Source organism: Triturus cristatus, chromosome 12 (genome assembly GCF_964204655.1).
Source record: "Triturus cristatus chromosome 12, aTriCri1.1, whole genome shotgun sequence".
Taxonomy (NCBI): Eukaryota; Metazoa; Chordata; class Amphibia; order Caudata; family Salamandridae; genus Triturus; species Triturus cristatus.
The window spans coordinates 13,320,273-13,334,484 of record NC_140595.1 but is presented as its reverse complement, the minus strand read 5'-3'; the positions used below and the strand labels follow the sequence as shown (position 1 = coordinate 13,334,484).

The 14,212-nt window shown below is 45.8% G+C and overlaps 1 protein-coding gene across 1 annotated transcript in view; it reads left to right on the top strand.

Annotated features, from left to right (window-relative positions):
• Positions 1-14,212, top strand: part of CDC34 (cell division cycle 34, ubiquitin conjugating enzyme) — a 47,837-nt gene that overhangs the window by 3,863 nt on the left and 29,762 nt on the right. The window contains exon 2 of the mRNA XM_085638870.1: positions 9,960-10,046. Coding sequence (XP_085494996.1) covers positions 9,960-10,046 — 87 coding nt within the window. The remainder of the gene's footprint in view (positions 1-9,959; positions 10,047-14,212) is intronic.

The following is a 14,212-nucleotide window of genomic DNA, read 5'->3' as shown; positions in this document are numbered from 1 at the left end:
TGCTTTCCTTGTTCAGTGTGAGCTCTCCTCTCACCCCGTCTGTGGCCTGCTCGCTTCTCGCTTGCTCACCTGTCAGTTCATGTGCTGCAGCTTTGGCAGCTGTGCCCATACGTCGTGCAGTAGCTGTGGTCCAGGCATCGTCTTCACCTGCTGGAGTCTGCCAAGCACCCGCCTGCGGAGGAGGAAGCAGATGGGAGTCCTGGGGAGGAGGGAGCCTCTCGATTGCTGTTGAGTCACGGAGGGCACTCGATTCATTGGGGCCCAGGAGGAGATTCTCTTTTGTTGAATAGACAGTCCATCTTCGCCTCCAGAAGGAACAGATAGTTTAGTTACCTTTACACAAATTCACATCTTCCATCTTTTAGTGTCTTCTGCTTTCTGCCAAGGCTGGTATAGTGTAACGATTCCACACCCTAGCTCGGTCGTGGTTTCAAGCTGTTGCAATTAACTTTCTAGCGACCGAAGTGGGGCAAACAGGCTTTTTGTGTCCTTTCACTTTAGTTTCCTTTTAATATTTCAGTTGTAGTTCAGTTTTGGTTCATATTTGTATATAGTATGAATTGTTTCATTCACGATAGGAACACGTTTGCCAGAATAGAAGGCTGCCTCTCACAGTGACCAGGTGGTGTGGTGCATCTGAAGGGAGTTAGGGACTAGCCGTTTATTCTGCAGGACTCCTGTGTTCTACTGGGTTTCTCTTTAAAGATGGCTCACAAAATAGTCAGTCATTCACAAGGCAGCATTTTTTGCCAGTTTGCTCTTAAGACGAATTCGATTATCTCTGGATTAAAATAGCCTTTGAGTAAATGCCAAAAATGTGTTTGAATCTGTTTCTGTAGGACGGGGCTCATGCTGCAGCGACTCAGCTGATGATGTATATATGATGGCTGCCAGCCGTGGGTCATTCTGTCTGGAGGGGCTGGTTGTTGGGGCACATTATGGCTTCTGTATATTGGTTGTGGTTCTTGAAGGCGCACAGTGTCCATTGAAGGGGCGCTGGCAGTGCGAGGGACTGGAACAAGGGCTGTGTTCCCTTCACATTTAAATAGCCCCAGTGAGTCAATAGGGCGACACTGCGATGAGCAGTGCGGTGACGCAATACAATATTATTCGACTAGCGGCGTCTTTAATGACTGATAAAAGAGGGCAGCCCTGCTATCCACTGGGAGTCATTCCCCGCCCTGCTGGCCATCACTAGTGGTAGGAGGCCACATGCTGGCGAGATGGAAGGCTTGGGAGCGATAAGGGGGTTACAGGGAGCTTGTTTTGGTCGTATGACTGCCAGTCCTAAAGATGATTTTCAGATTGTGATGAAGAATTTGAAGTGTTTTTGATGACTACCAGCCTGTTTAGAGTTAGGTGGCCAGGGTGGGGTGAGGTTGGGCTAAAGGAACCACCTTTTGGTTAAGCTACAGTACAGTCAGGCTGGATACTGACCAGAGCAGTGGGCAGACTTTGGAGCAGGTTGTCGACCCTGGGAGAGGCAGGTTAAGTAAATTGAAGCAGGAGGGGCAAGTCTTTCTTTGTCGATAAATGTGTGATTTCTGGAGTTGAGTTACAGGTTTACTTACTCCTCTCTTTTCCAAGACGGGGATTTTGCACCAGATTTGCTCACTTTTTTGCGTGGAGAATGTTTTCTGAGCTACTAACCTAAGATCCCTGGGGCATATTATCAAGCCAGGCGATAAAATTATCACATTCATGGGCTTCAATTGGAATTCCATAGAGCATATTATCAAGCCCATTATCGCCGCTTTAGCATCAGTTTTCTGCCGCTAAAGCGGCGATAATTTTATCGCCTGGCTTGATAATATGCCCCTGAGTCACTTGTCTTCCTGTTTGACACGTGCCTGTAAAGGCGTGGTTATTATACTCAGACATTATTGTTAATCTAATGATGATCCTGGGGGTGATATGTGAAGGCGGGGCTGAAATACAGGTAACCAGACGATGTGTCACTGTTTAAAAATACAACTCTTTTTGGGTTGGACTTGTAGGGACGTGTAAACAAAGAAACTAGTGTGACTGTATTCTGTGCGGATGGGCCAATCACTTTGTTTGGGTGCCAGCCGATGTTTCAGCCTTGTTTGAGTGCCAAACCATTGGCTATTCGCCTTGTCTGGGTACCAGCCTGGGGCTTGGCCATGGCCGTGCGTCTAGTAAATTTGTTCTAATTGGAATACTTCTTCCTCGACCAGTCGGGTTTAGGTTTTAGGAGAGCAAGTGAGATGGCCTTCAGTACGTACGGTGTTGAACAACAGATGCTCGTTGGCGGCAAGGGCTCTGGTTCAGCATACATTTTCACTAATCTTTCATTGTTTTAGTGTCCAAGACTAACTTCTTTTATAGGTCTGGTATTACCCAAGACCTTTTGTTAATAAAATATACTTTACAGGTGTACTTAGAAGGACCTTCAGCCAGCCATCCATCGGTCTCCTGCAGTGTCATTCACATTTTGCTTCCCCCGTTACACACCGTATGCCACAGGGTCACGTTAGCCATTGGCTGACCTGACTGAGCGATGGCATTCTGTGCTTGATTTAATGTGCCCTTCCACACAATAGGAAGCCTCGTTCTGTGCCAGGGACTAATGATGCGATGTGTGCTTTTAATTAAATTGTGTGTGTGTTTTTCATGCAGTGTATACTGTCTTACAAAAACCTTTCACAAACAAAATAAGCGTTGGCAAAACCAAAAGCTCCGAAGCCTAAACCAGGCCGATTGTCTTTGCTGCCAGTGTGTGTTTTGCTTCAACTTTAGGTTGATAAGCGGGTGATTTGGTAAAGTCCACGTTTTTTTAGATCCCTGCTTTGTAAAAGCCTTCCATTCACTTTCCTTTGTAGTCTCTTGTTGTGAAAGGAGATAGTCTTGACCGAGATGATCGTGGCTTCCGATATGGGTCGGTATTTAAGTGTTCTGTCAGCTTGATTATTTCAACCCTGAGCGGTTATGCGTCCTTGGACCAGGCTTGAATTCGGATTCATCTCATACACAGCCATCTTTTCAAAGCTTGAACTAATCTGCAATCTACCAGCTCGGTTGCCCTCTGGCATCCTACTAAAACAAGCATTGGCATAGCCAACAGGTCTTACCTTAGGGACCTTAAAAGTGTTTAGCCATGCAGCACATTATCCTGGGCCTCCCGGAATTGAAGAGCTATACAATTACTACACACTGGGTCATGCAGTCTGATTCAGGAATGTGTGCTTGCCTCAGGAAACATTTATGGACACACTCCAAGGCTTTTTAATGCACAGACAGAAAGACAAGTGTCTTGATGCAAATCAACAATACTATAACATTCTGTGTGTGACTGAATCACTATAGAGTTTTGAACACCCTAGGCGAAAAAGCAGTAAAGTGCTTTCCAATGGTGGAGACGTCACATCCCTTCTTCCCCAGGCCTCTAATCACCAAGCGCCCTTCTCAAGACTTTTCCTTTCAAAACACTGCTCGCCCCATCCTTTTACCAGCAAGCCCCCTGGCACGCCCTCTGCCCCAGCCCCCAGAGTATAAGAGCACACGATGCAGCAACAACAGACTCTTATTTGTCAGGTAGAGGGGAAATACTAAATAGAGACGGCGTTGGCATCACTTAAACTCCGCGCACTTAAAAACAAAAAAAATAAGCTGACTGTGTAATGTAACTGGCGCTTTTGTAATGTTACAAATGGGGCTTCAATGTGTAAAGTATTTGCAACACACTCCAGTCAACTCAGTGAAACTCCACACAGGGTTAAGAAAATAGTACGTGTTTATGTTCAGTAAAAGGTAAGACCAAAACTATAAAAATCCAAAAATGTGTTGATCCTTGTGCAATTTTTTAAAATAACTTGGGTCAAAGCAATAGTAAGTCAGATGGGTCCGCAAGGCCCCTTTTTAGAAAAGATTCAATATAGAGGTAGTGTTGCTTACAGTCCTATGCAAATATGTATTTGAGTATTTCAAGCATGCACGCCTTTGCCTCAGAAGCTGGTGCTCTTCTACTAGAGGAAATATGGTGTTTGCAGCTTTACAGGGAAAACAGTGACTAAGCATGCACTGCGTGCCTATTACACACCACACTGTAGTTTCAGTGAACCGAGGTTTGTGCTGCCAGAGTCCGTAGCCCTCTACCACGAGAAACGTCGTTCGATGGAGATCGAGTCTGAACAACCCAGTCTAGCTGTTTAACCAAAGGTAGTAATCCTGTGAGCGGTCGGAGCCGCTACTGGCCTGACTATTGAAACCACAAGTGAGAGACTGACATTCAGCTGCGAGAAGTGCAGTAAACTGATGTTGGGACCACCCGTGTTCCGGTTGTCCCCAGTGGTTAGAGTTAACAAAGTAGGCACAGTTGAAAATGGATTGCAGTTGTCCCTGGCTGCGAGGAGTGCAGGCGAGAATCCATGGGACTGCCCAGTCCGACTTTCAGAAACTGGTGCGCTCCCTTTAAGAGAATTAAGTTCCCGCCCGGGAAGTCACAATGGGAGTGGGGCTGATGTACTGCTGCGGGGAACGATACAGGGACCGCTCTGTCTGAATGGACAAATGCAAGGTATGCAAACACACGCTGCGGGTTGGAAAATGCAAATACTGTCCGAAACATGAAGAGTGGCTATCGTGAAGCGAGTGCCATGCTGATACACGAGTCAAGGCTAACACTCTTCTCCCCCCCCCCCCCCCCACCAACCCCCCAAAAATAGTGTGCCTGACGGAACCTAAATATAAAATAAAATGCGTAAGACCACTTGTAACAGGGGCAATCTCCTGAGAGGGTCCAAATCTCCAAAAGCCAGACTAAGTATTTTCACCAAACAAGAGCATGCATTTACAAAGGGCAGTAGGAGGAACAGATGAAAATGATGGGAGGTGCTTGAAGCCCACATTGTAGATACAGCATGTCTCGAAAGAGACAGCGCATGTGCTGCCTAGGCTGGACCTAAAAACTGCATTGGTTGCCTATTAGAAAACAGGCAATTTATAAGCTCTGCTGCCTAACGTACAAAGCTTTATACCAGACCCTACCTGCTTTCCCGTGCTCAAAACAGTTATTATTTGCCTTATAGACAGCTACGGTCATCCAACAAAGCTCTCCTGCGGACCCACACATTCGTACCACCAGATTCGGTAGCAAATAATTCTCATATTTGGCCCCACACTACTAGAATCGGCTCCCCCTTCATATCCGTACTTGCCTCAGCACCATACATTTTTAGAAAGATTTTAAAAACATGGTTGTTTTAAATCGTGTCACTCATGCCTGAGCACAGTGCCGATATTCTCCTTCGGGAGTGAGTTGCACGCTTCCAAGTGACCACATTAACTTCCTTTTCCACTGCAGCACAAAGGTCAGGCCATGAATCCAGTGATAGGACAATCAAGATTGGTTAAGAGTATATGAGTGCCACCTCCTCTGTTTCGCAGTACTCCTAGAAGAAGAAATACTCACAATTTCAGGTGATAGTTTTTTGGTAGATTTATTTTGTTGTCAAGCATTCGCAACATAAAGTGCAGTTTGGGACTCAACAGGTTCAATACCTCAAGATCAGCTTCCTCCAAATATAGGGCAAAAGGCAATTGCACCCAGGAGGAAACCCCTGGACCTTTCCCTTGTAATTAAACCTTACAGGACAAACCAGAGTTGCGGTCCAGCAATCTGGTGGTTTTGTGGGGGATGTCGGGTGACTTTGCCATGGGAACTGTCTCCAAATGATGATGATCACTGTCAGAGCAGGCTGGTGCCAATGTTCTTTATTTGTGTTCAAAAAAATAAACTGACCCTTCTCTCTGCATAGACAGTGGCTGATTGTGCTTTGGAGGATAAGCAGAGAGGCACATTTCAGTCATACCTTTTGGTTCTTCGTCTGTCACTAGTGGTTGATAATTTATTTTACCGTGTTCAGCTAGTGTGTAAATACCATGTCAGCCCCATCTGCCTGAATGGCTTGGGAGAGGTAGGGTCACCGGCTTCATGTGTGAGAAGTGGAGACATCTCCATGTGTGGGAGAGTTGAGGGAGGGTCATCACCTTCATGTGCGAGAAGGGAGAGGTAAGATCATCGGCTTCAAATGCGAGGAGGGGTAGGGTCACCAGCGTCCTGTGTGGAGAGAGGTAGGGCATCACCTTCATGTGTGGGAAGGAAGAGGTTAGATCATCTGCTTCAAATGCGAGGAGGTAGGGTCACCAGCTTCATGTGTGAGAAGTGGAGTCATCTCCTTCATGTGTGGGAAGGGAGAGGTAAGATCATCGGCTTCAGATGCAAGGAGAGGTAGGCTCACCAGCTTCATGTGCTGGGAGGGTTAGGGTCATCAGCTTCATGTGAGAGGGGAGGTAGTGTCATCAGATTTATGTAAGGGGGAAGGTAGGGTCATCAGCTTCATGTTTGGGAAGGGAGAGGTAGGATCATCAGCTTCATGTTTGGGAAGGGAGAGGTAGGATCATCAGCTTCATGTTTGGGAAGGGAGAGGTAGGATCATCAGCTTCATGTTTGGGAAGGGAGAGGTAGGATCATCAGCTTTGTGTGGGGAGAGGTAGGGTCGTGTGAAGGGGAGGTATGGGCTTCAGCTCGATGTGCGAGGAGAGGTAAGGTAATCAGCTTTATGTTATGGGAGAGGTAGGGTCATCACCTTCATGTGTGGAAAGAGTTAGGGTCATCAGCTTCATGTGTGAGAGAGTAGGGGTAAGGTCACCAGCTTCATGTGAGGAGAGAGGTACGGTCAACAGCTTAATTTGCAGGGATAGGTAGGGTCATCACCTTCATGTGTGGTTGGGGAGAGGTATGGTCATCAGATTAATGTGTGGGGACAGGTAGGGTCATCGGTTTCTTCTTCCTGGGGACACTGAGGCTCTAGAGCCTGATATAAAGTGACTGTATGAATGTGTGCATTAATTCTATAACCTACACCTGGTCCAAAAGTGACAGATAATTATACAAGGTCAAAAGCAGACCGACACTCTTAGTAAATTGATGCAGGGTTGCTGGGGTCTGGGAGTGCAGAGGGACTTGATACTGTCGCAATATGTTACATTAACCTCTCTTCTAACCGGAAGAATGAGGAGGGCGGGGCCTGACCCGTTAGAACAACCAATTTTCTTTGTGTACTTTTTTAGGAACGAGTTTGTGTTGGACACTGAAAATGTGCCCTGCTGTATGGACCGGCCGAATACTGCTCGGATGATTTAACTCCAGAATTATGAACGTTTTACTAAAAATTGTATCATAGGATTTCCGTTTCTTGAAGATTTGATGTACACAAGCTTGTCCTAAAAAGTACACTGAAAATGTATTGTTCCTTGCGACATTGTTTACACAGTTTAACTTGTAATGAGCTTCCTATGTAAAGTTGCCCTGAAGAAGCCTTTTTGTTGAGGTGAAACTCATCGGCTGCGCTTTTGCTTTCTGAAGAACACAAATGAAAGACGGATACGAACACAAAGGACCCACTAGCCTTATCTTCGTTGTTTCTTGTACACATTTTTTTTGTGTTTACACTTTGTGCTGTTGCCTCTGGTTTCAGTGTTCAATGAATGACCAATGAGCAGCTGGTCATTGGAGGTGGGCAACTAGTGCTTTGAATACCGTGGCAACCTCAGGTGGTGCAGGCCCAGTTTCCCTAGCTGCCATAATGGGTTCAGTGTCTTCTGGGAGCAAGCCGGGGAGGGGAGAGGGCGGAATGCACATCTGTCTCCTCACCTGCTCAGCACAGGTTTGTGCCTGAGGCCCAACTGACTGACTCTGAGAAACACAGTGTCGTACCTTCAACTGCAGCAACGACGGAGACAAAGCTACCTGTCTCCTGAGACGGCTTGCTGCTGTTTGCACCGCCCATCTGTACTCGCCACTCCCACCAACGGCTTGTGTCTGTTTTCAAGCAACAAGGGGAGTCAATGGGGCACCTGCACAGAAAGTGAACAAAGGGTTCATTCAAGTGTCCCAGAGGTTGTATGACTAGTGCCACAATCATACCCGATTATTAGGGCGGGTGCAAGCTCCTCGGTAAATGTGTCCCTCTTTAGGGGAGAGACGACTGTTGTAGTCCTACAGTATTCTGTCTGTGGAGGTATATTATGTGGCATTTGCAGCATATTATTGTCCTCATTTTCCAGGTCAGGTGTTAACCTAGGCCTTTTCATTTTACTGCAAAATGATGTATAATATGCTTACTTACAGGCAGGGCTACTGTAATAATGCAATACGGTTGACTATATTATGTGGCAAGAAAAGTTGAAGAATGCAGTGTAATGCACCACATTTCTTTATTTTCTTGTTTGCCCATACACTGTAAACGTAAGTAAAACAAAGGTTTCACCTCATTAGTACCAGTTTACCACCCAGGTACATCAATAAGCAACTGAAAAATGACTAGTCAACCTAAGCAAAGAGCCTTGTTGCTACTTTTTAGAAAACTTTTGATTAATTTGAGCCAGCAGCAATTTTTTTCATGTCCAATCTGCAGATTTTGCAGAGGATGATCTAGCAAATTCATAATTATGTGGAAAATGCCACTGCTGCAGAATCACATACTTCCAGTACCTTGCCTATCGGGGATTTCAGTCAGTCCTCTTCATCCAGTTGGTCTTCTGACGTGTCAATCACATTTTCTTCCACCCACTGCAGCAAACAGTATTTCACAGTGGTTCAGCCCACTTCACTGTTGCCTCATTTCACTGAGTGACAGCATTTAGTATTCACCAAGAGCATATCCTCAGACAAAGTAGTTCCCTTAACTCATGGTGACTAATACACAGATCTATGCTTTTTTTTTTTTTTTTACAAAAGCTTGTTGAGGGTTGCCAGCGCTTGTTGAGGGTTGCCAGCGCTGGTTGATAGTAGGATGAGAGTTTGAGATAATCTATATATCTAGATATATTTGCTATCTAGGGCCTGTGTGGTAGCACATACCTTGCATTGAGATAGTAAAAGGAATCTTCTTGGGGAACTTTCCCAGCGTAATAGAGTTTGGTGATGAGAATTACTTTTGGGTTACCCACTCCTGTTGCACATCACTGAGTTGCCGAACCAGAAGCTCAGCGGCAAGAGGTGTGTGTACTACCCCTGGTGGTGTGCACACGTGTGCATGTCTCTCCTCCACTACACAGTAGTACCCAGTAGAGATTTCTTGTAGTGTAGCAAGTGTCCAGTAGTATGAGTTTAGGTATTACACGAGTAGAAATTGAGGCTCCCTGATGATGAGGGTTATTAGAGGCCGAGTACAAACAAGTTGAAGGTTGTACTCCCTTTACCAAGATGTCCATTTATGTTGGAGAAGAACATGGTTCGGGTGGAAGTCTCTGAAGCGTTTCTGAGGCCACTTCATTCACGATGAAGCGGCGAATACTGGGAGAAAAGTTGGCATCTAGGGGAGAAGCGGTCGCGCAGTGCAGACCTTGAGGGAACATAAACTGTGATCCAGGATTCTGGAGAGCCATCCAGTAAAATGGTCACAGAATTGGAAATTGCAAGGACTAAAAAAGCCATTCAGTAGCACTGGTTGGAAAGTCTTGTTGAATTGTCCCCTTTTCCATGGTCTTGGTTTGCCGAAAGGTTCGAGAGACCTTGCATAAGCTCTAGCCCGGCCGGGGCCTCTGGTGCTGAGACAGCTGGGGGCCACTGGTATTGTACATCCCTGCTCTGTCTGTGGGTTCACCGCAGGGGGGCTGCTCAGGGCACCCTCTTGTTGATGAATAGCACTGAAGGGCACACAGTCCCTTTGTAAAACCTTATGCTCAATCTGGGAATCTTTCATGAAGTATGTATGTACGAAAATGGACCCCGGTCACTCTTTGTAAAACCAACTTATTTCCTGACCTGGCTTTTTGATTGGGGTGATTACGTCTGTGTGTGAAGTGGGGAGAGGATCAGAGGCCAGCCAGAATGGGATGAATTACTTGGCGCACTGGGAGGTGAGCTGCACTGTACACAATAAAACGTATTCCCCCCCCTCCCAACCTCAATCTAACATGTTATTTGTTTGCAGGCTCGTCTGAAGTTCCCTATGGATTATCCCTATTCTCCCCCAGGATTCCGCTTCATCACCAAGATGTGGCACCCCAACATCTACGAGGTATGATGACAGACAAGGTGCAGGGCAAAAGTGTATAATTTTTGCCCTCACTGCCTCGGTGATTGGCTCACACGTTTCCTTGCCCAGTTCAAGAAGCCACTTTTACTCTACTTAGATATTGAACTACTAACTTAACGGTGTGGCTGCAGTACACATTTACACCCCTGTTTACACTGTCTTCTTACCTTGTGCTAAAAGTGTTTATTTTGTGTGTAATTTATGGGAAGGGAATATCTGGGGAATTTGGTGGGATGAAGAGAACTACAAACCATGTTTTCCTATTTGTATTTTAATTGGAGCTGACCAGATGAGTTGTTTCCATGCTACTGGTACCACTGGAAAGGTTAAAGTAGATGAAGTGGCAGTCGCATGGTTGGCTGTAGCTCTCTGCCCCTGCTTTTCCAGCGTACAACAGATTTATCCTATGCTGAACCAAATGACCCATTCCTTTCAAGACTGTGTATCTTAGCCAGTATCTTCCTCTCTCCGGCATTGTTGGGGAAAAGTTCATGAAGCTTCCAGATTGTACAGCACTTTGAGCTTCTTGCACCACCCACCTTTGTGCGCAGAACCTACATAGGGGTGCGCTAGCAGGCCTGAGTGCAAGCAGTCTCTCCTTCGAGGCTTCCAGCACAACTCTTGGAAGTGCTTGTACTGTCTTAACTATAGAAACCCTGCTGAGACACTGCAGGCGCCCTTCATTTACTTGGGGTTATTTTCACAATTTGACTACAGGTTCGTTGGTAGCTGTGAAACTTTACTGTCGAGTAGCAGAGGCGCGAAGAAAGTCCTAGGGTTATGTCTCTAGAGTGTCGGTTTCATGGGAAGATGTAAGGTAGACCGTTCCCAGCATTGTGCCCTCTGTTTTTCTTTCTGGCACCAGTTTGAGGGGGTCCCTTGATCTTCAGGGATCCACCCAGACTGCTAGGTGGCGCCTCCATGTGACTGCTTGTCTGAGAGGTGAGGCCATTAGTGTCTCCTCCAACAATGTTCCTTTTTGGGGATCCCCACAGCGCCCCCTTGAGTTGCTAGCAGGAGATCCATTGCTCTTGAGGTGTACCCAGGGAACTGTCTCCTGATCCACCAGTTTCTTTGTACGTCCAGGGTGTTTGGAGGTTGACGGGAGCTCCTTCAAATGTATATCTTTTCTAATACAAACGTTGCAGGCAATCATTGCTGGTGCAATCCTTCACAGATATTATTGTACGTTTGATGATTGGGTTTACTTTCACTGCTGCCGCATTTGCTTTCAGGATTGCACTTAAATATCTATGAATATTTCTTCTGAAGTACAAGTGATGTTTGTAAGAAGGAAGATAACATTTTTGTACCGAAGACCATTCAATTCCCACCATCGTTTTTCTGCTTTTCCTATGGCGTGGTTTGTAGGGGACTCTCATAGTAACCTGCCAGAGAAGCCTGGGGCAGATGTACCTGGAGACCCTGCTTTCCCAGACTCCCCTCTGTGGATGGAAACTTGACCCCTGATGGTTGGCTGGCCCTTCAAAAATACACACTAACAGTGACTGGGCTTCTGCCAACTGCTCATCTAGTTGCCAGGAAGATCGTTTCACATACTGGACTAGGACGAACATGGACTACTCGCTGTATCCAGAGTGTGGAGCTGGTCTGTTTTTTCTACCGTGCTGATACCCATGCCCAGCGCCTCCCCAGGGAGCCCTGCTCCATGGCAGAGAGCCTGAGCCTGGTGTACCCTTCACCACATGGTGGGTTGCCAAAGAAACTTACTCATTGCACACAGATGCTAAGGAACATAGTTGAGTGCGCTGTACCCCACACCAGCGATGGCGACCTGCTGCCAAGAGATCAGCCCCCAGAAGTGTATTTGGGGCGGTGGTGACTCTGCCTGAAAACCTTCTGTTGGGATGGGTGAATACGATGTCAAAGAATGTCATGATATGTGCAGGTCCGACCACGACAATATCAGGAAATGCAATGTGAATGTCCACACAACTGCGACAATGCCCGTCGATTCAATGTATACCATAAATTGTGACCGCACAGCAGTGCCGACATCAGCAATAAAACCAGTGTATGTCCTAATCAATGCTGTTAATATACGTTCAGACCAAAGCAAACCTAACTTGGACAACTCCAGTAAAAACGATGTCAGTGTACTGGATGACAACTGTATGCACAATGTTTATAATGTCGGTTAAAAATGATATCGGTGCCTGCCATATTATTCTTGTGAGTTCCAATAAACGGTACATTATTGCGGTCGGACTCACACATGGTGACCTCCCTATCAACCCCGAGTCAGCTACGTGGTTGGGCAGGTCCTGTGACCCATGCCCACGCTTATTGAGTAACTGGTCACAGGTTGGGTCCCCCATATATTACAGGCAAACACGCACCCAGGAAAAACCCTGATCGATTCCACAGATAGATACTTGCACCACAAACCAGTCCAAGGTAATTGGCCTCAATAAAACCAGTTTGGCCTAAGGCTTGTGCTCCCTAGAAATACAACAAAGCTAGATACCACATGTTTCCACTCAGCCAATCGGGACACGACATGCTCACCACACATAGTGATCGTGCACTCCTCACACCGGACATATGGACACATACACACTGGCCCACATTAGCTCTTCCCGAGGTCAAGAGCCATCGGTGTCCTTATCAGATGCACACATGTGATTGGTTTATGAGTAAGCTGCTCTTTAGGAATGTAGAAAACATTTTATTGTACCTCATGAACTGTATGAATTGGCGGCCAAAAGATTTTGAGCAGACTCATTCTGTCCAGGCTCTCCCTGTCGCAGCTTTTAATTAAACCAACTTGTTACTGTTTTGCCAAACGCCTCTTGTCTTTTTATTTGTTTATGGTAAATTCATATCCAAGCAACATTTTGGCAAGCCAGATAGCAGAGATTGGTTTATCGAGCCCAACTGTTGTCAAAGAAAGGATCTCGACCCGAACTGATTCATCTGCGATAAAAAGACCGATGAACAGATACCATAATTGATTAGAAGTTCTGCTGAATCCATGAAGCGGGTGTCTTTCTAGAGACAGCCGCCATAGGGTAAGAGACTACATCTGATCTTTAGTCCCAACCTGTGGTGTTTGACAAACTAGGACAAGCGTGTAGACCACGTTTGTTTTCCCCCTAGTCCGCACGCTAGAAGAATGCAAAGGTAGTTACCTAACCTTGGGTTTAGAGCTCAAGGTACACCTCGTCCCCGGGTGCTAACAGTGGATAGCCTGGTGTTGTACTTGGAACAGGGACTGCCTCGTCCCCGGGTGTTAGCAAGGGATAGCTTGGACCATTGGGCTTAGTGGCACGTTGGTTCGCATAGGCTCTTGGTATGATACAGTGCCAACATCTCAAACTTGATTTTCTTAGTTACAAAACTTCAAGTGCTGTTGGTTTCAACACTCATAGCACCTGAAAGAAGTGAGAGATGTCCCCTTTTTTCTCTCCGCTTGAATCTCTGGGCGGCAGAGATACGCACAACCCCTGGGTGTAATAAGTTTGGAAAAACATTTCAGACCTGGGTGAATCGCGCATAGCTTTTTTGTGGTTGTAGAGGGCCGACCGTTTCAGGATATCCCTTTTTTCGATTAAATTGTTGCTATATTTGTCCACTGAGCCTATAGTGACAGACTTATCGGGCTCACCTGGCTCCGTGTACTGCGCAGAAAATCCCCTCTCCATGGGATATAGGTACTAGTAGAGGGCTTAGTTTTTTGGACAAAAGGAATTTTTCGGTCAACTGTTTTTAGTCTCTTAGATCTTTTCCCTTCTTTAGATTTATTAATATTGTGGTGCTGTTGAATTTATCAAAATCATGCAGTATGTTTAAATGTTGTCTCATTAATAATTCTATTCTTTTAGCTGATACTAGCCATTTTTCCAAATCAGAAGTTCATGATTGTTCGTTTTCTGCTGCAATCAATCCACTCTGCCCTGAACGAACAATTGCACTTTTGTCATAGGTTGTTATTGCTTCATTGCACTATTCTCTTTTAATGTTACCCATTTTTTTGTTGATGCATCAGGTTGCTGTTTGAGCTTGTAACCAGTAAATTGAGTTTTGGTACCGCCCCTGTTCCACAGTTCCTCCAAAGAATAGTAGAATTGGTAACTCATTTAAAGAAAATCTCGAGATAATAAAATTTTTGCAAACCCTTAAAACAA